The 26,764-nt window shown below is 38.8% G+C and overlaps 1 protein-coding gene across 2 annotated transcripts in view; it reads right to left on the bottom strand.

The window, feature by feature from the left end:
• Positions 1 to 26,764, bottom strand: part of NDST2 (N-deacetylase and N-sulfotransferase 2) — a 77,805-nt gene that overhangs the window by 26,032 nt on the left and 25,009 nt on the right. Inside the window, exons 1-2 of one of the 2 annotated variants that reach the window (XM_081955242.1) lie at positions 16,671 to 16,998; positions 3,110 to 4,480 (exon numbers count right to left, since the gene is read on the bottom strand). In XM_081955242.1, coding sequence (XP_081811368.1) covers positions 3,110 to 4,102 — 993 coding nt within the window. In that variant the 5' untranslated portion in view covers positions 4,103 to 4,480; positions 16,671 to 16,998. Of the gene's footprint in view, positions 1 to 3,109; positions 4,481 to 16,670; positions 16,999 to 26,764 lie in introns of those variants that run through there. The other variant, XM_081955241.1, reaches the window with a different exon arrangement.

Below are 26,764 nucleotides of genomic sequence, written 5' to 3'. Positions count from 1 at the left end.
GAGGAAAGAAGGCAGGCAGGCAGAAGGGAGGGAGGTGCAAGGAAGGAAGGAAGCATAGATAAGCAGGAGGGAAAGAAGGCAGGCAGGCAGGAGGAAAGAGGAAGGAGGGAACTGGAAGGGAGGCAGGAAGGAAGGGAAGGAGGAAGGGAGGGTGGAAGGAAGGATAGACAAGTAAGAGGGAAAGAGGAAAGAAAGCAGGAGGGCAGAAGGGAGGTGGAAGGAAGGAAAGAAAAACAGACACGCTGGAGGGAAAGAGGAAAGAAGGCAAGCAGGCAGGAAGGAGGCAGAAGGAAGGAGGGAAGGATGGAACTGGAAGGGAGGCAGGGAAGGAGGGAGGGAGAAAGGAAGGATAGGAGGATAGGGAAAGAGGAAAGAAGGCAGGCAGGCAGAAGGGAGGGAGGTGCAAGGAAGGAAGGAAGCATAGATAAGCAGGAGGGAAAGAAGGCAGGCAGGCAGGAGGAAAGAGGAAGGAGGGAACTGGAAGGGAGGCAGGAAGGAAGGGAAGGAGGAAGGGAGGGTGGAAGGAAGGATAGACAAGTAAGAGGGAAAGAGGAAAGAAAGCATCTGAATGTACTAAACACGAGTCTTCAGGGAAAAGATGGATACATTGTGAAAACTCAGCTGTCAGTTGATCTTAATGTTATGAAATGAAAAGTATGCCATTTGCAATTAACTTGGCATAAAATAATTCATTTGCATTTAATTGTTATTGTTCAAAGAATGTTCGGAAAAATGTTCGGCCCTCCAGCATGTTCACTTCATCCAATCTGGCCCTCTTTGAAAAAAGTTTGGACACCCCTGTGTTACATGGTTGACATAAAATTGTTCTTAAACTGCTGTTAACTTTATACAGTTGATATAAAATATTTTACTATAGTATTTGGTTCAGAATCTTTTTTTTCTAGATTTTCCTCCTTTAAAATTGGGTGCGTCTTATATTCCGGAGTGTCTTATAGGGCGAAAAATACGGTATATTCGTCCAACTTGCTGCTCAATGTGCACCAGAAAATATGCATTTTAAAAAATTATTTTAACAAGATGATGATTTGGAAACAAGCAGCTAGATGTGTCACACTGAAACTAGATTTGACAGGGATTTCATATACTTACATTCTGGAATTAATTTGTGAAAAACATGCCAACTGTTTGACATTGGAAAATGTTCCTTCACTGCACCTCTCATTTAAGAAGTCAACAAACTTGCAAGATTACCTATTGTTTTTTGTTTTGAAAAAAGAAGTTAATCTTTCCCCCTTGGCAGAGATTCTCTTTCAAATGCATAAAAGTAAGTATTATCTTCTTAGCATCAAATCCGTTCAACTAATGTCAGATTAATGCTCCATTTCACACCACTAAACTGGTAAACAAAGTATGTTTTAGAATGATCTCATCTGAGTCTTTCTGTAATCACCAGAGAAGCTTTGCAAAGGGAGGTTAACTTCTATAATTCCACACAGCACTACCAGTGAAGCTCTGGGTTTCATCCTTGGCTGGGATCCCATCTTGCAACAATTTGGAATAAAGAGTCATAAAAATGTGTGATAAAAACAAAAACAATTGCTCGACAACCATCCCTTAAAAGAGGCTGGGAATTAGAAATGAAATCAGCAGGATTTCTAATTTGAGCTTATGCTCTTTGGATAAAGTCAGGGTTTTAGTTAGGATTTTCAAAGTCTGACAAGTTCTCACCATCTTTGCACCAGGACATTACAGGCTCTGCCTATCTCACTACATTCATTTGTTGCGCCAACTTCCCTATTCTCGGGCACAGGACCACAAGCTGAGATCACTTTAGTGGTTAGGCTTTATGCATGGACTTTCTCGGCTTGACAAGCATGCACCGCAGTTTTATAAGAAAGATGAAGTCCTGCTCTTCCTACTGTACAGAACTTTTGGGAAAGAGAAAACGGCATAAAGCCACTCTTCTTCTCCAAAACACAGTGCAATGTCACTATTAAAAAGAAACCCTGCTCCACTGAGTGCACCATCTCCTAACTACTTTACACTTCTTTCATTTAATTGCTTCTCCTGATCAGAGGGATAAAGCAAAGCTGGCACTTCTGTAACTTTAGCAAGGGTTTAAAACCAAGCCAAACACACACACACAACTAGCCGGATTGACCTGACTATCCTGTTTATGGGCTCTTGTATTATTCACCAGGAAAAGATAGTCAGATTATTCTATTCCTATCTTTTTCAACAGAAACCCATTTTTATGGGAAGCTGCATTACAATTACTACTATTTTAAAAGCAGTCATTGAAACAGGCTCACCTCTTATGAGATGTGATTACGAAACAAACTCTTAAAAGTGCACTACAAGCAATATTTAAAAGGGCTTGAACTTCTCACTTTAAATGAACTTCAAAATATGCTGCTATGTAAACATTTATAAAATAGATCATGCAATCTATCAGAGGAATAATTTTTTCAAACTACTGTGAAATCTTTAACCTCATATTCTACTGAGATTTAGATAACTTTCTTTAAACCCGATGCCATATATTGATTAAGTAGAAAAATCCAGTAGGCTCATTCACCTAGCAAATTTATTATGATTTTATCCTTACTGTACTCAAAAAGACGCCTAAACCTATGGCTTCTCTAGAGTTTGGAAAATGGGCAATAAATGTCATCCACACTGCCATCTCTTACCAAATGCATGCTGAATTAGCCATTGTTAAAAATGTCTGCTGTCTGCCTAGTTCAACTTTCCTCCGGAGGATTGTTAAGTTTGAATTTGTAATGCAACAAAGACAGAATTTAGCAAACCCACACACATCATTGGTACAAAAGATAAATGCAGACTGTTGTGATAGCAAATCTCGTGATCTCTTCTTCAACATCAGATTAGGGGTGACAGTTTTAAAACAAAAGACACTTGATCTTTCATTTCCCCCCAAATTGATGATCTCGGAATTTAGAGAAGGAAAAAGCTATTTCACAAAGAATTAGTATTTTAGCAAAAAAAAAAAAAAAAAAAGCTTTGCAATTCTCATATGTTTAACAGAAACAGTAAGAATCTCTATCCTTTTGAATTTATTAGTAAAAATACTTGGAGTTATGACAGTTGTTCACCTTATGTTCCCATCCACTCTGTTCCACATTACCTCTACATCAGACACCTTCATGCGTGTCCCTTCTTTGCCCACAAAGATATCATCAATGTCCACAAGGATGTAGCGGTCAAGGGTCAGACAGAGACGCTTGCCAGTCAGGTAAGCAATAGCATCAACAAAGATGAGCTTGTGCAGCCAGAAATTGAGATTATTACCAAAAAGAACCCTCTGGATACCATCATGAAGACCAAGATCCTGCACCACTGTGGCATGCAGAGCTCTGTGCGTAGTCAGGTGAGGGATTGACTCAGATGATTTGGTGCTGGCCATCAATACGGGTTCATAGGTTGTATGATTTGACTGGAACACTGTCCAGTCGTCCCCAGGCAGAGGGCCCTGCTCCACTTCGTTAGCCTGGGTAACATACAGAAGTGGGGCACTGGGATTGATGTGATAATCACGCAATCCCAAATTGGAATGTAGGAAGAGAGGAAAGCCTTTGAGCTGAGCACTAAGTAAGCTGTTCTCGTTTGCCTTGAAGAAACCGATGATTCCTACTCCATATTCTACACAGTATTTGTCCAAAAGATCCCTGTTCCAGGTATCCAGGTTCACATATTTAAGGATATTCTCATAGATAATCAGAGCGTAGCGACCATGGTCCTTGTCCATTAGAGTGGGCATGTCTCCTTTTCCAGGAGCAATCTCTGTCCTGTATTTAAACCGACTAGATTCTAAGATGGCCACAATCTCTTGACCCAATTGGGAATAAATGCTTTCCACAAAAACTAGCACCACAGGGTCTGTGTGTGAATTGTCAACTGATTTTGTAAGCCTCCAGCTTGCCTGGGGCTGGATGAGGATCCTGTGTTGGTTACTGCAATCGCTGAAGGGAAGAGGGGGAGGTTCCTTGATTTTGGGACTGTTAGTGACATAGTAAGCCAGGAAGCACATGGAGACCAGGCTGAAGGCAATGAGCAGCAGGATCAGTCTGTGGAGCTCCAACTGTCGCACATGCCTCACCACTTTCCACAGCTGAATCATGATGAGGTGGGCGGCTTAACCTTGCCTCACGTTTGGCACCTATCAAGCTGCCTTGATGTCTCCAGCGCCACCACCAGAAGAGCCAGTGGCAGCTCAAAGAAAACAAATGTAGGCTGCAGAGAGGAAACAGGCCGAAGTGAGCAGCTGCAAGACTAGATCCCCAGTGATCTGCCATTTATCTCAAGTGACCATGGCCTTCAATTCCCATTGCTCCCTTGAGCACTTCCTCCCTTTTGTTTCTCTGCTGGCCGAGAAGAGTCCTAGGAACCAAGGAGGCTACATGCACTTGCAAGGAAAGGATAGGCTCTCCAGAAAACGAAGTAGTGCCACCAACTGATGAGCCTTCCAGTCACATGGCTGTTATTCCGAATTCGCCACCTGCAATAAAAAAAAACACCTCAGATAAATTTAGGAGCTCTAGAAAGAGCAACAGTGCTGCAGTGAAAGGCCTAGGGTGTCCTATTAAAATCACACACATTGCTTCTGATATTATCAACAGAGATAAGTGGGACTTATAAAGAATGCTCAGCATTCCAACCTGCCACCCCTAATTTCAGGACTTTCTATTTCACGTCTCCCCTGATGTCCTCTGAGTACGTTCAATTCTTCCTGGACTTTTCTGTGTTTCATTTTGAGCTGGCTACTAGCATATGTGAGGTGGATTGGGAAATCATGCCCGTGACGTGCCAGTAAAGGTGTACTCAGAGCAATTCCATTCTTAGCTTCTGGTGTAAAAATGCTCTTTAGAAGATCCCTTAATGAACAAGGAAACATGTATATAGCTAGTCCTCACCTTAAGACCATAATGGAGCTTGCCCATTATGGGTGTAAATTGTAACCATCGAAACATATGACTGATCTACTTTTAAAACACCTTTCTGCAGTGGTTAAGAGAACTAGTTGTTTAGGTGTTTGTTCCAAAAACCAGAAGTAAACGACAGTTTTTGGCAAAAATGTTGTAAATCACAGTCATGTGACTTCAGGATACTGCCAAAATGTCGGCCAGTTGGAACTGGAACGTTGGCACATTGTGGGTGGGGCACAGCCTAACTTTTGAACGGTTGAAGGATCTGAAGCATCAAGAACTACTGTAATTAACCATTTCTTATTTCAGATAATTAACAGATTTTTCACACTGATATAGTGTTATTTTGTCATCAGAGTTGCTTTACATTCATTCTATTAAGATTTATAAAAATTCCAAAATAGTTACCACCATAAACTCAAACAAAAGGAAATGAGGAACTCTAGAATATCATCATGATGATATAAGAAAACCTCTTTAGTGTTATTTGTTTGATAACAGAATGTGCACCAATGCATTTATTTTGGGAATGATATAATCATACAAATGATACAATATGTAATATTTGTGATGCCACAATGATATTGCTTAAACTTACTGTCCTCCATGGAATAACAGAATCTTTTCTCCAGTAAAGGTCTGTTAAATGAGATTTTACTCTTAGGTTTTCAAATTCATAAATCATAAAATTAATTCATCTGGGCTTAGGTGAATAAGTTAAATACTGTACTAATAGTGTCTATGGAGATTCTCAGTCATCCAGGTCATGGTTGTCCTAAAAATGCTTTTTCAAGAGGCAACTGGACTTTCTGATTTTTCTTTGAAGAAGTTTCGCTTCTCATCCAAGAAGCGAAATGTCTTCAAAGAAAAAACCAGAAAAAGTACCTTTGGGTTAAATACTAGTATAAAATCTTTAAAGTGTAAATACAAAAACTATTTAATAAGTTCAAGTTGTTGGAAAATACTAGAAAGAAAAGGAAGTGCAGCAATAGAAACAGTAAAAGAAAATAAGATCATACTTTATGCCTCAATTCCCAAAGATGCCAAAGTATACAAAATTAAGAAAATCTAATCAGAAACAGATGTCCTGTGCCCTCAAAGTAGAGAGTCAAATCAAGTTTGAAAAGCAGAGACCAATCCTGTTTAAGAGAAATACCCCATTTTACTTATTCAGCTATCTCCATTCTAATGGCTAACTGTAACACAATACTTTTTAACAGACTTCTAAAAAAATTAGAGGAAAATTTGCTTCGAGGCTATTGTGTGTGGGAAATGTTAATTTTCATTCCTTCAAGATACCACAACTGCTTTAAATATGTATTTATAGACCGAGTATGGTTTTATTGGTAAAACTGATTTCAGTCTTCATTAGAGGAAAGAACTAATCTGATCACCATTTAATGTTTCTTGCTATAAAATCTGCCAAGCTAAGAAACTTTCTATAGCAAATAAATGAAGCCAGGAATCTCATAACTGCTCACATTTAAGAATTTCTCTTTCACAAAATTAAAATCTAACCAGTAAACAATCTTTTGTTTTATTTATACAGGTCATCCTCAACTTATGACAACTGACCCTGGAATTTTGGTCATTAAGAGAGATGCCCATGTGAATGCCTCACTCAACAATCACAATTTCATTTCTCCCCATTGAGGTATTAAGCAACTTAATGTTTAAGGAGGTGGGGGAGGTCTTGGGAGGCCTGGCCCCCACCAGCATACAGAAACCTGCTGTGGGTCAGGAAGCCTCGGCTGGCTATGCTGACTACTGTAGGCGCCTTCTCCTTGACCTACCACTCCCAAGATGCCTGGTCGTCCTCCTTGCTGCATCACTCTTAAGGCTGGCCAGAAAAAGAACTTTGCTGGACAGAAAGCCAGCAAAGGCTATCTTCTTCAAGGCTAGAGAGGTTTTTTCTGGCCTTGATAAATGTTGCCTCTCTAGCCGTGAGGAAGATTGCCTTTGCTACTTTCATGTCCCTTGCATTGCCTGGGCAGGCCTGTCAGCAGCTGCAGGTAAAGGGAAATTGACCCAGGTGTGGTGGGAGAGGGAGAAAGCCCAGGCTTCTCAGGAGTGGTGGAGCAGGTGAGAAGACCCACATGCTAGTGGACCTAGTCAGTTAATACCCCTTGACCCATTGTAGGGCAAGATGCAATACTCCACTGGTTGTAAGGGTGGGCACGCTTTCAAGTGCCCAAATATTGATTGTGTAACTGCTGGGGTGCTACAACATTTGAAAGTTCAAGTAGGGATCATAAATTCCTTCATTCAGCCCATGGTAATTTTGAACAGTCCCTGAATAAGTGCCTGTAAGTCAAGGAGTTTCTGTGGTAGTAGTTATTTATGGTTAATTTCAATTAAAATATTTTACATTGCTTTTCTACTTTGCAGCATTGAAAATGGATTCACAAAATAATTAAAATCGGAAATGAAGTAAATCTGTATAAGAAAGATCAAATTGTTAGATACTCAAGCCTATCACAGAAAACAGATGAAACAAACTGTCTAATAAACTTCATCACCTCACAGTTTCTTTCAGCTTTTAAGTTCGCCTTACAAAGATTTTTCCTACAAATCAAAATACCTCAGAATTCTATGCTCATCAGACACACATCTGCTATTCAAAAGCAAGCAGATGTGCAAAGCTGTAGGACTAGTTCGGTCAAATCAAGAACCAACATCAAGTGACTACGTCAAGGACAACTCTTCATAGAAATGTTTTGTTCCAAGAATGCAAGCACAAGCAAGCATACACATGTTAAGTGTGCGCGCACGCACGCGCACACACAAACTCATCATCAGACTGCCAGGCTTTTGAGACGCCAACACATCAAGGCCTTGCCAGATGGCCCAGTGTTTTTACAGAAGTGTTGGGATGGCATCAACAATCAAAAATCAAGTGAAATAACCCCATGAAGTATGATGCCTAGCAGCAATCTTTGTATTCAGATGACTAGACTTCCCGAAGGGTTCTAAGGAATCCTAAGAAGTCCAGATTTTCACGTGACCTGCCAGCTTAGCTATATAAAAGCCAGGACTGGCTAATTTTATATAAACTACAGTATTCTGAGCTCCTTCAGGATTGGGAGAGTTCTGCAGTACTATAAGAATTCAGCAGAATACTCTCCCCAGCCAATGAGCTAATGCATACAAACATTTGTAAATGTTAGTCAGCTTGGAACTGAAACACAATTAAGTCAAACTTCCCAGCAGGTCTAGGCTATCTTTTTATTCCTCTAACAGCCTTTTATCAACACCACATTAACACTGACCATCCTATCTAAATGTCTAGGACCTAATCAATTATCTCCAAGGGTGTTGAAAAGTTGTGGATATGTTCTCTCAAAAGACCCATTCCATGATCTTTGAGAAGATACGGTGGATGGGTTTAACTGCCAGAAGATTGTGAAGACAAATGCTGCTATCTCCAAAGATAAAGGGAAAAGAGAAGCAGAGTCAGCTTCACATCAATATCCGGCAAAACTAGCAATTACTATTCTTTGAACATTTATAGAATAATTCATAACTTGGCAAAAGCCTGTGTGTACTTTTCTTTTTTAAAATATTTTTATTGAAGATGTTTTTAATAAAGTAAAAACCATGAAAGAAAATAAAGATAATAAAAAGAATAAAATGTGAAAAAAGAAAAGTCTTTTTTTTTTCATTTTTTCAGCAACAAAGTCCATATTGGGTTTCCAGTCATTGATAAATGTAGTTGATGATCTTTAATCAAACAATTCAATTTTGCCACTTCTGCTCTATTTCTGTCATCTTTACCAACCTTTCCTCCATTATGGGTATTTCAGAGTCTTTCCATTTTTGCACCTACTGTATCTCACAGTAGTAATCAGATATAAAAAATAATAATCTTCTTTGGCTCTTTTCTAAAGAAGAACTAACATTCAAAGCAACTTGATTTTTTTAAAATATAAAAACAACCAGTTTAGTTTACCATGGGATGTGGGTTCAGTAAGACAACTAAGACAGCTGTACAGTTTGGCATATTTTACCCTCCTCTTATACATGTATTTATATAGTTATTTCTACGTTTTAATCTGTTGTACTTTGGTACGGACTGTACACCGCCCCGAGTCCCTTTCGGGAGAGGGGGCGGTATATAAATGCTAATAATAAATAAATAAATAAATAAATAAATAAATAAATAAATAAATAAATAAATAAATAACAGAATTTATACAGCACCCCAAAACAGAAGATGGCAAAATGTGGGCTGAATTTTGCTACTATTAGCTGGATGCAGAGCTGGCTGAACCCAATTAGTCCTTTACCAACGGTGGAAAAGGAAGGATTCAGTGACATAGAACACAACTTCAGCTTGTTTTTTCCCCTTTCTGGTGGACATAGTTCCAAGTATCTACCCACCATCATATTTTGTAAGAATGCTTCTGAGGTACACACTGGAGAATTGTTTGAACTCAGGATTATTCCTGAGACCAGCACTTAGCTTCTCAGTGTGGTCTGGCAGCTTTTTAATTGCACCAGCATATTTCACAGTACATTATTACACAACCATAAGGAACACAGTCATCATAAAGCCTTAGCATGCCAGCCAGCCTTGTATTCATTTTATTCAGCTAATAAAAAGTCTATGAAATTTCACTCTCATCACTAAAAGCAGGGGGAAAAAATGTCTCCCCTTTCTTTGTGAATAGATGGAAATATTTTACCTTCCCACCAAAATGAAGAATCCTTTAGTAGAAGAATTTGATTAAGCTGTCAATGCCTGCAGAATGAATGTTACACTTCACAGCAGAGATCAGTTCACTGCAAGAGACACCGGAGGCCCTGCGCTCACTTGGGATTCTACTAGTTCTACAATTCTAACAAATCAACCCAATGAAGGCCAACCAAATTATCATTTTATTCATAGTTGGCCATTTAGATGCTATGGTTTTCTTGATCAGTGACAATTTGCTCTTCCGAAGCTGGGTTTGCTTATTACCAGGTGCAGGGAGAGTTAATTTTTGTAAAGATTTTATGGGGAAAAAACCCATAAAATAAGAATGTAGTTTAATGCTTTGTAGAATCTGATGGCTCAAACATGGCTGAAATCCCACAATTATATTCTATATGTTATTTGAATTGCTATTTTGATCAGTTCCTTATGTGGTACATTTCACCAATAAACCTTAAGTTATAGAATCATATGGTTGGAAGGGAGTTAGGAGGTCTTCTAGTCCACCCCACTCGTCCATTCATCTGGACAAATGGTTGTCCTTTTTTTTTTTTTTTTTGAAAACCTCCAGCGATTGAGCACCCATAGCTCCCAGAAACAAGCTGTTCCACTGTCAGGAAATTCCTTATTTCCAGCTTGGGTCTCCCTCTGACGAACTTCCACCTATTGCTTTTTCTCCTGCCCTCAGGTGCTATGGAGAATAAATTGATCTCCTCTTTCCTGTGACAGCCCTTTAAGTATTGGAAGACTGCTATCATGCCTCACCCTAGCCTTCTCTTTATTAGGATAAGCATATCTAGTTGCCTTAGCCGTTCATTGTATGATTTAGTCTCTAGGCCCTTATCATCATTGCTCTTCTTTGAACGCTTTCTAGGGCCTCAACCTCTTTTTTGAATCATGGTGACCAGAACTGGATGCAATAGTCAGAACTGGACACAGTATTCCAAGTGTGGTGCCACTAGTGCAGTATAAGCCGGTACTGTTACTTTCCATGACCTTGATGCTTATTATACGGTCGATTGGCCTAAAACTGTGTTGGCTTTTTGGCAGCTGCTGGCTGATACTTAAATGGTGATCTACCATGACACTTAAATCCTTCTCACAGTTGAGTCAGGTACCTATGTATTTGGTTTTTCCTGCCTAAATGCAGCACCTTATTTTTCTCACCATTGAACTGAATCCTGTTGAATAGGGCCTAATGCTCAACTCTGTCAAGATCCTTCTGAATCTTGTGTCTACCTTGCAAGTGTTGGCAATTCCCCCCAGCTTGGTATTGTCTGCAAATCTGATGAGTTTCCTTTCTATCCCCTTGTCTAGATCATTTATGAAGATGTTGAAAAGCAGCAGGCCCAAGACAGAACCTTGAGGTACTCCACTGAATATTTTCTCCATGTAGACGTAGCTCCATTGTAGCAACATCCTGAGTCCAGTTGGTCTGCCAACTGTGAATCCATCTGGCGGTGGTACTGTCTATTCCACATTATTCTAATTTTACCAAGAAGTAGGCTGAGGTCTACTTTGACAAATGCCTTACTGAAAACAAAGTATACTATATCCACAGCATTTCCCTGATCCACTAATTTGTCACTTTATCAAAGACGACAATAAGGTTTCAATCAGAATAGAGCTGGAAGGGACATTGAAGGTCTTCTACAGCCCCCTTCTCAAGCAGGAGACCCTATACCATTTCAAACAAGTGACTGTCCCGTCTCTTCTTAAAACCTCCAGTGATGAAGCACCCACAACTTCTAAAGGCAAGCTGTTCCACTGGTTAATTGTCTTCACTGTTATGAAGTTTCTCCTTAATTCCAGGTTGCTTCTCTCCTTGATTAGTTTCTATCCATTGTTTCTTGTCTTGCCTTTGGAAAATAAATTGACTTCCTCCTCTTTGTGGCAGCCTCTCAAATACTGGAATACTACTATCTAGTCACTTCTAGTCCTTCTTTTCTCTAGACTATCCAAACCCAAATCCTGCAATTGTTCTTCATATGTTTTCGTCTCCATACTTTTAATCATCTTTATTGCTCTACTTTGAACTTTTTCCAAAGTCTCAATGTCTTGTTTGTAATGTGGTGACCAAAACTAAATTCAATATTCCAAATGTGGCCGTATTAAGGATTTATAAAGCGGTACTAATACTTCACATGATTTTGATTCTATGCCTCTATTTATGCAATTTAGGATCGTATTAGCTTTTTTGGCTCCTGCCGCACACTGTTGACTCATGTTTAAGTGATCATCCACTACGACTCCAAGGTCCCTTTCACAGTTACTATTTTTGAGCCAGGTTTTGCCTAATCTTACTTGTACCTTTGGTTTTTCCTGCCCAGGTGTAAAACCTTGCTTTTCTCCGCATTAAATTTCATTTTGTTGGATAGGGCTCATTGTTCATCTTTTTGGATCCTGAGCTTATCTTCTGGGGTGTTGGCTATTCCTATCAGCTTAGTGTCATCTGCAAATTTGATGAATTACACTTCTATTCCCTCATCTAAGTTATTTCTGAAGACATTGAAGACTACTGGGCCTAAGATGGAACCTTGTGGTGGTACCTCACTATTTACTTCCCTCCCTGTAGATGTAGTACTGTTAAGGACTACTCGTTGAGTACGGTTTGTCAGCCAGTTACAAAGCCATCTAGTTGTAATGCTGTCTATCTCACATTTTTCTCACTTACCACAAAGTAGGTTGTGGTCTACTTTGTCAAACAGCTTGCTGAAGTCTAAATATACTATGCTCACAGCATTTCGCTGGTCTACTAATTTAGTCACTTTGTCAAAGAATGAAATAAGATTGGTTTAAGATGATCTGATTGGTCTGTAGTTTCCCAGGTTTGTTGCTTTTTCTTTTTTGAAAATGGGAACCACATCCGCTCTTTTCCAATCCTCTGGTAGTTCCCCGGCTCTCCAATATATTTTAAAGATTTGATACAATGCTTCTGAGATAATATCTGTCAGCTCCTTCAAAACTCTGGGATGTAATCCATCAGGTCCCGGTGATTTATATTCATCAAGGTCAGACAATCTTACCATTTTCTTTCTTATTTTAATTTTTATTTCTAGTCTTTTACAGTTATGTTTTGGTAGGTTGTGTTACAGTTTCTTTTTTTATGTCTGCATGGTTTGATTTTAACAAACCCATACTCATTTCCAGTAATCACCTTGATCATTTCCATGTCTCACAAATCCTATGCTTCTGTCTTCAGAATGTTTTTTTTAATAGAGATATAAATTATTTCGCAAAAGAGGTGATCATTTGCTAAGCTAACTTCATAGCTACCGTAGAAAATTTTGGCATTAAAGTTTTAGTAAAGCAATATTACGCTGCCACCAAAAATGAAGATACTGCTTGGTGATTCTCATAAGCACAATCTTTGCAACTTGGCCCCAACCACCTCTGTTCTTTCTGAGGAGATATAGGTGCATCCTGGGTTTAGCCAGAGACTTGAAAAGAAGAAAATGTAGGGATAAGATCACCAGGCTACACTAATAGACAATATCTACAGATATACCAGAATCCATCATCCTGAGAAGGTGCTTGCTGTATCCACCTTTAATGAACCACTCTCCTGGTAGTTTCTCTCCCGGTATTTGTCATGCTATTTGGATATCTAATTATGCCATCATAGTCTGTCAAGCAGACACTCTCTAGAGTCTCCGGCAGAGGCCCAGCTGTGATCAGACCTGTTTTTTTTTCAAGAAAATAATCACAGATGTAACAGAGGAACAATATACCATTCAATCCTTAAGATTTGCACCAAAATAAAATTAAAATTTATATCTTTCAATTATTTTGAATAAAGTTGTACAATTAGATATGATTACTCAACATTGTTTAATCAAGGTCAACAAAACAAAACTGATGAGCTGGAAATGTTCACAGTTGTCTGCAAGACACATTTCTAGAAGCTGTTTTTAGTGACAATTGGTGGTGAAGCTCAGCTTGCAACATACAGATGTATCTTTATCCAGGATATAAAAGACCCTCATTATATTTGGATAAATGACATATTGGCTATTAGCTTGAACATTTTTTTTAATCTAGGAGTTAGTCAGTAACTGCTGGATTTTTTTAAATACACATTTTTAATTAGATAAAAACTCTCTTTGAGAAGAAAGCAGTTTCCCATCATTTTCAGGTGTATCATTTCCTCCAGGGCTTATTACAAAGGCAGACTGGTATGTAGTCACTGCTAATTTTATAGCCCCAATCTTTCTGAATTTTTCCTGCCAGTTCTCAGTCTTTTTAATGAAAGCAATTTGCTTAAAATATTCAAAGGAGAAAATCCTGTTGGTGAAATTCTCACAACCGGGAACTGGGAGGGGCGGGGGGGTTGCACTTAGGAAATGCCTGCACTGCACGTCACTATGTAGTCTCTTCCTCAGGACCCTGCAGCCCCCTTTGCTCCTCAGGCTTCTAGTCAATCCCATGTGAAGGACTACTCGGAGGGCACTCTGCCAACAGGCCTTCTTCAACAGTAGCGCTGCTCCTCCTGCTAAGAGGGGGAGGCTTTCCTTGATAAAATTGGGAGAATTTTAAAGAAATCATTCACCCAATTTCTATGTTCAATTTCTATGTTTCTACTGTATGCCTAATTCTCATGGAGAATTTTAAGAGATCATATTGCCTGGTAGACGGCTGTGTTGACCATGGACTTGATGAAGCACAGTAGTCCAAAGTCTTTTCTGATGAGAGCAACTTTTGCATCTCATTTGGAAACCAAGGACCCAGAGTATGGAGGAAGAATGGAAAGGCACACACTGCAAGATGCTTGAAGTCCAGTGTGAAGTTTCCATAGTCTGGGTTGATTTGGGGAGCCATGTCATCTGCTGGTGTTGGTCCACTGTGCTTCATTAAGTCCAGGGTCAATGCAGCCGTCTACCAGGAGATTTTGGAGCACTTCATGCTTCCTTCCGCAGACGAGCTTTATGGGGATGCTGACTTCATTTTCCAGCAGGTCTTGGCACCTGCCCACACTGCCAAAAGCACCAAAACCTGGTTTAATGACCGTGGGATTACTGTGCTTGATTGGCCAGCAAACTCGGCTGACCTGAACCCCATAGAGAATCTATGGGGCATTGCCAAGAGAAAGATGAGAGACATGAGACCGAACAATGCAGAAGAGCTGAAGGCCGCTATTGAAGCATCCTGGTCTTCCATAACACCTCAGCAGTGCCACAGGCTGATAGCTTCCATGCCACACCACATTGAGGCAGTAATTGTTGCAAAAGGGGCCCAAACCAAGTACTGAGTACATATGCATGCTTATTATTTTCAGAGGTCCAATATTGTTCTATGTATAATCCTTGTTTTATTGATTGCATGTAATATTCTAATTTTCTGAGATTGTGGATTTGGGGTATTCATGAGCTGTACGCCATAATCATCACAATTATGACAAATCACAGCTTGAACTATCTTGCTTTACAGGTAATGAGTCTTACCTCATATATTAGTTTCACCTTTTAAGTTGCATTACTGAAATAAATGAACTTTTGCACGATATTCTAATTTTCGAGTTTCACCTGTGAATTTGGATTGTTTGCTCAGTTTCTCATAAATGCTGCATTTTCATTAAAAAAATTTTTTTTAAAAAAAACCCTTTAGTGGGAACTAAACTTTATTTGCTAATCACTGACCTACCCCTACTCTGGACCACATTTGATTCATTTAGCCATACTAATCTGCTCCATCTTTATGTTATGTACATAACATAAATAAAGACAGCTAAATGTTGCATATCAGAGAAATGAAAATGTTCACCACGTCTTCAAGACTGGCTGGATGAAAATGTGGAAACAACTACTTAGCAAAAGTTCAGTTACCAAACATTACTAACTAGGTAACCTACTAGAGCGCATTCTTTCTCTTCCTTTTTTAAATGTTCAATTTCAATTTAATTCAATTTATTTGATTTGTTAGCCGCTCCCTCTCCACAAGGGACTCGGGGCGGCGTACAATAAAAAGCATATATATATATATATACATATACACATACACATACACGAAGGAGGTAACAATCATTGAATACATAAAATAATGATAATAAAATTAGCAATTAAAATACCCCAGTTTAAAATTACGGATTTAAAAAAGACTGTCAGGAGGAATAAGATGAAACTATGGTTGAGCCAGGCCGGATAATTGAAAAAGGTGGGTCTTGAGTTTTGAACGGAAGGAGCGGAGATCGGAGGTAATCCTAATGTCGAGGGGGAGGTCATTCCAAAGGGCTGGGCCCATCACAGAGAAGGCCCTACTCCTGGGTGTCGCCCTCTGACACTGTTTAGTGGACGGCACCCGGAGAAGTCCCTCTCTGTGCGAGCGGATTGGTCGTAGGGATGTATGGGGCAGGATGCGATCCCGCAGGTAGCTAGGTCCTGTGCCATGGAGCGCTTTGAAGATGGTAATCAAAACCTTGAAACGCACCCGATAGACCACAGGAAGCCAATGCAGCTCGCGCAGGAGAGGTGTTACATGGGAGTATCTAGTACTCCCCATAATCACCCGCGCGGCCGCATTCTGGACCAACTGTAGTCTTCGAGTGCATCTCAAGGGAAGCCCCATGTAGAGAGCATTGCAGTAGTCTAGGCGAGACGTCACCAGCGCATGGGTGACTGTGCGTAAGGCATCCCGGTCCAATAGGGGGCGCAATTGGCGCACCAGGCGGACCTGGTGGAACGCCCCCCTTGCCACGGCTGTTACATGGTCATCCATGGACAGCCGGGCATCCAGGAGGACGCCCAAATTGCGTGCCCGCTCCATGGGGGCCAGTTGCTCGCCCCCGATGGCCAGAGATGGAAGCAACTGGTTGAACCGGGGGGCTGGAAGCCACAGCCACTCCGTCTTGGGGGAAATGTGCATTCTATGGTCACAAGAACATAGATGTCATGAGAAAACAACAGCAAACAGACAGCAAAACTGCCTTGTTGGATTAGGGAACAGATAACAACTACATTTGTCAGTGACTGTAAGCCTTCATGGACTTTTTGTTGAAAAAAAATTAAGACAATCACAAAAAGCACAATATGGGAAGAAAGGAGCAAACCTGAACACACGGTGCTCTATCCTTTTACCTTTCTTTCATTCCTTCCAGAGGTGGGTTGCTGCCAGTTCAGCCCAGATCAAGCGAACTGGTAGTAGCGGCGGTGGGAGGCTCTGCCCACCCGCTCGGATCCTTCTGTGCATGCACAGAAGCATCGTGTGTGCGCGCACCCAAACCAATAGTAAAAAAATTGGCAGATCACCACTGATTCCTTCCCCTTTTTCATATCTACATTTTCTTTAAACTGCCTAATAAAAATGCACTTGTAAACAGACACATGGTGCTCACAGTCCCAACTGGTTTAAGAATTCTACACAGGATTCTCCTTTCAAAAAGGGCCAAGAATTGAAGAAATAGTAACAAATCTGTTGCGCTTAAAGAGTTCAGCTTAAATCAGTTGCACTTAAATACATGACAGCATTCAAACTGCTTTTTTGCATCTTGAACAAAAAGATAAGAAACTGAAGAGGTAATCTAAAATTATTTGCCCAGCCTAGGTACATTACCCCCAAAAATGATTTAAATGTTTCTAGCATGTTTAAGGAAGTGTAGTTCCTGAGCTGGAGCAAAAAATATCAGGAAAAACGCTGAAGTGGTGTAGAGATAGTTAATTGAACTATTTTTACCACTCCTTAAAAAGTCTAGCACAAATGATTTTGCTCAGACTTTCCAGATCATGTTTTTTCTTCAACATAATTAATTGCTGATCTTGAACTTTAAGCCAAGCACATGCTTCCTCTTCCTATTGACATTCTTTCATTGTCTGAAGTGGCTCAAGCAAGAGGGGCGGTAGCTCATCCGAATTGCTGCATAAATGATTCTCCAGTTTATCTGAAAAATTCTAGAAGTGGCACATTCAGGTTCACAAGCACTGTGAAGCATTAAAAATATTTTTAAAAGAATCTAGATTGAGACTTTCCATTCTTCATTCAGATAACATTATTTCAATGATGATTAGAATCATTGATATTTGCTTCATTTTCTATAATATTTTTGGATACAAGTTTTTCCTAGATTTGTTTCTTCCCTAAAAAGTACCAACTTACAATATACACTATGTTAATTCTTGTATAGCTCTGGGGGGTTTCTGTCCATGACTCAAGTACAGAATGTTTAGTAAATGATCACACTTAAAAATAATGTTGACTGAAGAAATTATAAAAATCTCCATGCATGTACATCTTTATATGAAATGAAGATAGTTTAGCTCAGTTTCTACATCTAACCTGTTGGAATTTTCTCATGCTGAATATAGAGGCGGGGCTGATTTTACTGTATAAGTATTCCTGATAGTAGCCTCTGGGTAGTGACTACTTTTACACCAATATTGCTATTGGTATCAATGTCATTTTACTATTGGCAATGCATCAAAGATCCCTCCTACTTTTATTCTCAGAACAAGCTTGTGAGTTGAACCAAAGTCACCCCAGGAATTTCATCTGAAGAAAGTACCTGCTTTATAAGCTATCCAAGTCCCAGACCAACATTTTCCCCATTATTCCACTGCTTTTCCTTGATGGTAAAATTTTGCTCATCTCTGAACAAACAAACTATAGTGGAAAGGACACAATTTTTAACACAGTAGAGTATTCCAGATTTAAATTATTGGGTGAATCGCTATCCTTCAATCTAAGCCACTTCTGCTGTGACATCAAGTTGAGTGTCAGGAATTTTACATTGAGTTTGTAGGAGAAATTTATACAACTCTGCATATTAGTAGATTAAAACAGTAATTGGAACAGTTCATATGGTCAGACTATAAAGGCTCACACCACAACAGTAGAGATTTTATGAGAAGGCAAACAAGATCTCCCCCCCTCTTTTCACCATACTCTCGAAATTCCATTTTTTCTCAGGCCACAAAGACTGGCTAAATTTATTACTCTTTTATTGAAGTACTGCTAACTCAGTGTCACGCATATAAAAAGTATAAAAAACTATCCAATACTTCCAAAAAAATCCATACACCTTCAAAAGTTCTTCAGCAGAGGAACATTTTAATGTGAGAGATGAAAGCCCCCCCCCCAAAAGAGGAAGATCTTGATATTTCTAGATGCTTCAAATATACAGTAGATACCAAACAGAAAAGAGGGTTAATTTAACCTATGGTGAGCTCTTCGGCAGTAGGATTCAGCAAATGCCGACAATTCTTACCTTTTGGTCTTAATCTTTTGGGTCACAGTTACAAGCCTTTCAAAGGAAAAACAAAACAAAAACAGGATACCTTAGGGTAGGTGCACAACAACTAGGAGCCAGTGAAATTCTAGGTGAGGTTTCATGCAGCCTATCCTACTCAACACTGAAGCACTGTCATTTTAAAACAATTAAAATGTGCCAGTATCTTTTAAAGTCAATCAAAATACAGCTTGTAAAAATCTACGCTGAATACATGGATTAATTAATATGACCAACTCATCTCTCTTGAACATGTAGAAATTCAGCTGGGAGTTTAAAAGAAGAAAGAACAGAGTTTTTTAGGCAGTACAATCCCAATTACCGTAACCTTTTGCCTAGTTTAATTTTCAGTCTTGAGAGATAATACCAACTTGTAGTAGCTGTCCAAGCATATTGATAAGAAAACAAATTGATATCCCAAAAATGCAAATTCATTGATAGTTGATGGTGGTATGTCTGGAACACCTTCTCTTGGTAAAAATCTCTCTTATGGGATGATGGCCAGGCTCACAGTGGGGGTAGTGAGGCAGAAAATTCTGGTTGGCTGAACTACAGGAATGGAAGTCCTCACTCTCCTAAGCCAAGTGGCAGGTCATAATTTCTCATTTGTTTAAGTGAAAAGCATCCCTGACATCTTCAAGCCTAATTAAATCACCTTTTGTCAGAAGAAAGGAACAAAATAACAACAACAAGAAGAAGCTCTGCCAGGAGGCTTACAAACATGGAATTTATTTTATATTTTAAAGCATTTATTTGTTAGTGAACCAACCTAGAAACTTTTGCTTTTGGTATGTGGTGAAAAGAGGGCTGCTTCTCCCAAAATAATAATTGGCATTAGTTGTTAACTGCAGGTTCAAGCATAGTTCCACCCTCTGGTCTCAAGCTTGGAGTTGATAATTCTATTCCATTTGCTAAAGGTGGTAATAAAGATGTAATAATATCAAAATCAGAAAGCTCAAAAGGAGCTTGCTTAAAAATAGAAATATGTTTTCATAAATAACACTTCACCCTATAGTTCAAAGCCTCTTTCTCCCAAAAGCTCATCAAGTATCAAATTAAGACTGTATCCCTCAGGACCTCTATAGTCCAAAAGCAGATGCCAATTAGCAACTCCGGAAGTTACCAGTCTGACAGGAAACAGCCTTGCTGTGGGAAACTTCCAATGGAATGACAGCAATATAACCTCAAAAAAACCTTTGAAATACCACTGCAAATCAAAACTCTGAGAAGTAGATAAAGCCTCTGCATTACTACTATAGTGAAGTTGATTTTACGTAAATTGGATTCTCATACTGCACTCAGTTATTATGTCATTTGCTAACTTTTGGCTAAGTACAATAAGAGAACTAAACTCTGGCTTAATGTAATATGTAAACCCAGCTCATTGTTATTCAGAAGTTAATGGTAAAAAAATATTAGTTTACAATGATGTACAAACCTAAGCATTGACTTGAAATTATAATTTTTCTCAAATGATGGGACCACTTTGAGTTATGACTGGCTTCCCTACAAGTTCCATACAGTACTTCTTGGAAAGGTTTTCTATTAACTTTCTATAAGACTATGAGCTACAGCTTTCTTCAGGAGGGCCATAAAATTATCACCATATAGCTAAATATTTATATGTATTTTCATTTGAGCATAAATCATGTAGTATTGAAGAATGCCATTCACACCTCCTTTTAAAGAAGAATGGGGATTCTAGGTAACTTTCTAAATAACTTTGAACAATGAATATAGTAAGAAAACAGAACCTAGCTTGATATAGAGGCATCTCACGTATTTCAGCCATATATACCATATTGTCTAAACCACCCAGAATTAAAATTGATAGATACTTATCACTTAAGCAGGGCCAATTTAACAAGAAATGCAATTTAATTCTGAGGTCAAAAAATAACTTACCTTTTTTTATCTATCCAAGAATGCATCACTACCAGAAATGGAGCCCCAAGAAATGGGTAAAAAACAGGATGTTTTTGTGTGCTTGGTAAAATGTGCATGGCTCGCATGTGAAAAAAAACTCCAACATGCATGTAAACATTTAAGCTTCAGCTATCTCCCTGGCTGATGTTCTGCAGTTAAATCTCCAGGATCTTCCCATCCTGGCTGCTCTCATCCTCTGAACTGAAAGCACAATGCTCTCAGCCTCTCTTTCAGATGCCTCTGACGGCCATTCTCTGGCAAGCGAAAGCTCAATCGGCCAGCAGAGCTCTGTTTGGAAAGGGAGGGAGGTAGAGAGATGAACGATTCTCACCATTTATCAACCTCAGAGCTATTCAGCAACCTGCCTGAATACAACCAACATTGGATTCTCCATGGTAACCAGAAAGTGGCAGTAGGTGGCAAGAATGCAAAACACACACACACACACACACACACACACATTACACTACTACACCACTACACCAGAACTGGTCTGAAAAATATAGGATATAAACATTTCAGAGGTCAGCTTCTATCTTCAGCCAACATTTTTATCTGTATATCTTCTCCCTTCCCTGCAGAAAAAAAATATTATGGAAAAGGAGGAAATACATTTCCTGTTCAAGTACAGGAAAAAAGCAATTTCCTGCTTTGTTTACTTCTAATGGAAAGTGAGCTGTTTCTTCAACTATTATTATTTCGAGTTTCTCTTAGGAATAGTCTATAAAAAGGGGGAAAAAACCCTAATACGTAGATCCATCTGCTTTGTTGATTCTCAGTGAAGTTAATTTTATAGTCAGAGTATCCATCTAATCTATGTTGTAAAAAATAAATGGCTAAAAATCATAAGCTGATGGTCAGGCATTTTTGCTATAGATGGGATTATTACTCTATAGGTTTTAGTACCGTATTATTTCACAGGCTCCGTCATATGTTGATGCTTTTCTTAAAAGATGCTGTGCAAGTGCCTTTCAGTAGTGCTAAATTAAATGTTTCTGTTCATTTTCTTTGAAATTTATCAAATGCAGAGGTTCACAATAATTGCTTACAATATTCCAAACTATAAATTACAAAATATGTAGTTTTGAAAAGTAAATATTAAAGATACTGCAAGTTACAATTAGAGTTAAGGTAGTCCATATTTGTATCACAAAAACAAAATCTATTTTAGCACTGTGCATGTTTATTAAAAATTGTTTCTATGTCTATGGAGATTCTCAATCATACAGGTTCTGGTTGTCCCAGAGGTGCTTTTCAGTGGTGAGTTTAAATTTATTTTACTACCGGTTTGCTTGTCCGTGTGCTCACGCTCTGGGCGGAGCCTCCCGTCGCCGCCACTACCGGTTCGGCCAATCCAGGGTGAACCAGAAGAAATCCACCTCTGGTGCTTCCAAAAGGCAATTTGACTTTCTTGGTTTTTTTCCTTGAAAATGTTTTACTTCTCATCCAAGAAGCTTCTTCAGTTCTGACTGAATGGTGGGGAATGGTGAGGAATTCCATTCCCCATCATTCAGCCAGAATTGAAGAAGCTTCTTGGATGAGAAGCAAAACTTTTTTAATAAAGGAGAGGAAAAGAAAAAGAAAGTCCAGTTGCCTTTTGGAAAAGCACTTTTGGGGGAAAATTTTGTTTTGCAGATTTGAAATAAATAAGACTTTCTTTTAAGAGGTGGGGAAAGTGAGGGCTTCTAGGTGATGCTAAATCATAATTCTTAGGAACACCAATCAACTTTATTCTCCAGTCCTCCTTAAAGTGATTAAAAATGACCTTGCAATATTACCATATTTCAATTTATTTGATGTTATGTGAAAAAGCTTTACTTATACAGGGAATCAGAACAAACTGCAAATTTTGGGAACAGGAGTCCTCTGATTAATGATACTGAATTACTTTTAATCCTAATTAGAACACAGAAATAATGGAGGTGGAAGGGGCCTTGGAAGTCTTCTAGTTCAATTCATCACATATATCAACAGGGACCAAGAAACCCTTCATTGTTTTCATTTTCTATTTGCCTAAAAAAGCTATTCTGTCATTAGTGCTTCTTTCCTTAAAGAGACTCATCTGCAAAACTCATGTAGAATATCGAGGAAAGCCTTGATAGCGTGGCTCCTATTCAGTACATCCATATTCAGAAACTCCATTATAACAAATGTGGAAGTTTTTTCTTTTTTTCTTACTGCGTTCTTGTGTTCTGCGATGCGTGCATTGATACTTCCACCCTTTTCCAGCACTTTAAAGCTACAGGACATGAAATTAATTTTGAAGGAACCAAATTAATCTCCAAAATTTAACACTTCAACAAGAGAATAATTATGGAAGCTATCGAAATAGAGAAACACCCCCACAACATGAATAAACATGACGATACCTCCTGCCTACCAGACATCTGGAAACCAGCCCTAGTCAACAAATGAGCCCCACCCACCATCCAGGCCGTTACAACACAAAACAACAACAGACACACAGCCAGCACCAATCAGCACCAATCTACCAATTATGATACAACCACACAGTCAATCAATACACTTACTGAAACAAAGCCAGCACTCCACCACCCCCAACCAAGATTTATAAAAAGACAGCAGCTCCGACCACGCTTTAAGCCGAAAATACCAGCCTGAAGATGGCGAGTGAGACCTCGCCGAAACGTTGCCAAGACAATCTCAATCTTACACGGGAAAAGACTCGAATATAACAAGACCAGCATACCTACACCCGTGAAAATCTACGAAAACAAATATATATAGACAAGACTATACTTATAAAGGCTAATTTAATGAAAATGATATCTATCAAGAAAAAAATAATAAAGAACATTGTTCTTTTAAAATATCCCATTGAATGTACAAGTCTGCTTCTTCAGCTTTTAGAAGATTGTGCTAGGAGTTTCAGGATCCATCTCAACCTTCTCATCTACTAAATACTTCGCCCAACACTACCCTAGGGCACTCTAGGCATGTTAGCCCCTTAACTTGTATGGCATCCTTGAGGTATCCATGCAGCCTCCATCTCTTCCTTCTTTTACCCCAAGATCAGGTGATTCTGTTTAATTTCTCCAAATTTCAGTAGCAAAGTGCTTAGAAACAGGATATATCCAACAGGGCTAGGATTAATGAACAAACAAATGAAAACTACATAGAATAGACTGCATGCTGTTGCTTTTGTAATGGAAAAAAGGAAAATTAAAATAGAGTAATATAAAGGACTTACTGATCTTTTAAACTGAACTCTTTTCTAATGGTTCAAATGAAAACAAATCCTTTTCATAAGTCTCTCCTGGACGTGCTTGGTTATAAGCCACTACCAGAGGAAAAATATTTCATTTATGCCTGTATTGATTATTCAGAATTGATGTGTGATATTTTCCCCTTTGTCTTCCCCCTTTCATTTGTCTCCTACTTCTTGAGTGTAATTTTCAACATATTATATTATAACATAAAGACAAGACAAAATAGTAGTGAAGTGTGGGGGGGGGGGATCCACGTCATTTTACACCATTTTTTGTGTGAAGGAAATTGAATTTTCAATAAAATATCCCGTCTACATTTTAATCAAACAAACATTTTATCCAAAATATGCCAAACAGGAAATCTGGGACTAAGGCAAAAGATTCATTTGATCCTTAATTTAAATAACTCTGATGCAGTTGTGTACAGAAGGACTTTGCCTGATGATGCTGAAAAGATAAGAGCGCTGGGGGAGAAGAGGCCAATGAGTTGCCCAACTGCAGGAAGCAAAGTCAATAGAGAATGGCCTTTTCGAAAACCTCTCCCTCGTCAGGAGGTCACTTTGTATTAAGGTGACCAACTTTTTTACAATGAAAAGGAGGACAAATAAATTGGAAAAAATATATCGTAAATAAAAGAAATATTTTATTCATTGCAACAATAATACACTAAAATATGATATATGCATAATAAAAACATTTGCAACATTTTATATTGTAATTATGCTTACATGCCTGTTAATTATTATTTAAATGGGTACTTTTCCATTGAATTAATATTTTTTGTCAATGTATCATCTTCTAACAATATATTGGAAATATCTGAACAAGAAATATCCTTCATATTGAATTTTACGGCAAGTGCTGCAGCTAGAGTATCAACATTCAATCTCGATTTCTCACTTGTCCAAAAATCATTGGCAATTGAAAAAAACGAACAAGTATAAATAAATGTTCACATGGAATATGTTCGTTTTTGAAATGGCTGAAAATATCCACCCATCTTTTATCAATTTCAACGTGTTGATTTTCCCATTGTATTAATTTTTCAGAATTTAAATATACATCCAGTCTTCTAATTTCTTCAAAGAGACAATTGTCGTCTATTTTAATGTCTAGCATTTCTTTAGATAAAAATTCAACACAAGTTTCAATATCTGTTCAATATACTTGCGATGAAGTAAAAAAAAACACCATTAAAAACTGTTTAATTAAATACGTCACATAACATGCAACAGATTAGCCTTCAAATATCAAAAAGGAGGACATGTAGGAGGACACTTTTCGAGGGAGGACAGAACTTACAAAAGAAGGACTGTCCTCCCTAAAGGAGGACGGTTGGTCACCTTACTTTGTATAGAAAGACAGACCTTCCCTGATCTGAACCAGGGTCATCTCTAACTTGAAAAAAATCAAACCCAAGAATTTTAAGTTTGAAAAGAAAAGGAAACTCTACCAAGAACCTTCATCACTTGTGAGGCAGCAACCTGGACCTAGTAAGACATACCTTCTGTTCAATCGCCTGTTGCCATTTTTCCCTCACAAAAGATACTCCTATTGTTACGAGTTGCTTTAGAAATCCCATTTTGGTTAGTGGTTACAATTATGCCTCCTCCAAACTCCACTGAGGAAGCATTATGGGAGTTGTAGTCAAAGACCGCATAAGAGAACTAGGTTGGATAAAATTGCTTTCTAAAAGCTTAAATGACTGCATGAATTTCATTTTTACCTAACATTTCTGCAGATGTTAGTAAGAGTAGCTAGACTAATACAGTATGCTTCTGTATCTAATCAAAGTACATTAAATCCAAGAACTGCAAACACTGAAAGATAATACAATACAATCAAATAAAAACCTATACAGGGAATAAAGGCTGATTTTATCTGGGTATCTTCAATCAGGGGAAGCTACCAGAATCTCTCCCACATCTCCACCAGAGAGAGGTTTAGACCCAGCCACTCAAAACCTCTTTAACCTATCTGATTAAATGATGCCACTTTATTTGTTAAAACATGTGTAGAGTTCAGAGATCATTTAGTCTAAATCCCATGTCTAAAGCAGGCATTCACCCACTACAGCATACCTGACAGAAGGCGATCTAATTGCTGTTGAAATCCTTCCAATGAAGGAAAGCCTTCCTGCTGAAACTATGTTCTTACTAAGAAAAGTCTTTATATCCTGTGTGTGTGTGTGTGTGCGCGCGCGCACGCACACACATGTGCGGTTTCTTTGGGGGATTTTTTTTGGGGGGGAGGCTGCAGCATACCTTTGGTTCATATTTAATTTGTGAGTCAAAGATAGTTCAATTTTTACTGTATATCTTGCTGCCCAGTATGGTCTCCCTCACTTTATGCACACATCTTTTACTTTTTCCTACTCAAATGTAGGATTTTGCACAAGCACTTTTGAAATTGCAGGTAGCCTTCAATTTAAGACCATAATTGGGGCTGAAAAATTAGGTGTCAAGTGGTTTGGTTGTTAAGTGAGTAATCGTGGAGATACACCTGATTTTATGCCCTTTTTGTCATGATAATTAAGCAAGACATCATGTGGCTGTGACTTGAAATCTTTTCTGGTGGTTTCCCCACTGACTTTGTTAACTTTCTTTGTTGGAAGCCAGCTGGGAAGGTCACAAATGGCAATCACATCAGGCCGGCTGCTGCAATTGCCATAGGTGTGAGCCAGTTGCCAAGCAATTGGATTGCAATTGCTTGACAGCAGGGATGTTGCAGCAGTCGTTAAGTGCGATGGCCAGCCATAAGTCACTTTTTTCAGTGCCATTGTAACTTTGAATGG

The sequence above is a fragment of the Natrix helvetica genome, assembly GCF_964273705.1.
Source record: "Natrix helvetica genome assembly, chromosome: 5".
Lineage (NCBI taxonomy): Eukaryota > Metazoa > Chordata > Lepidosauria > Squamata > Natricidae > Natrix > Natrix helvetica.
Note: the sequence above shows the minus strand (reverse complement) of the source record. Positions and strands in the feature narration are given on the sequence as shown.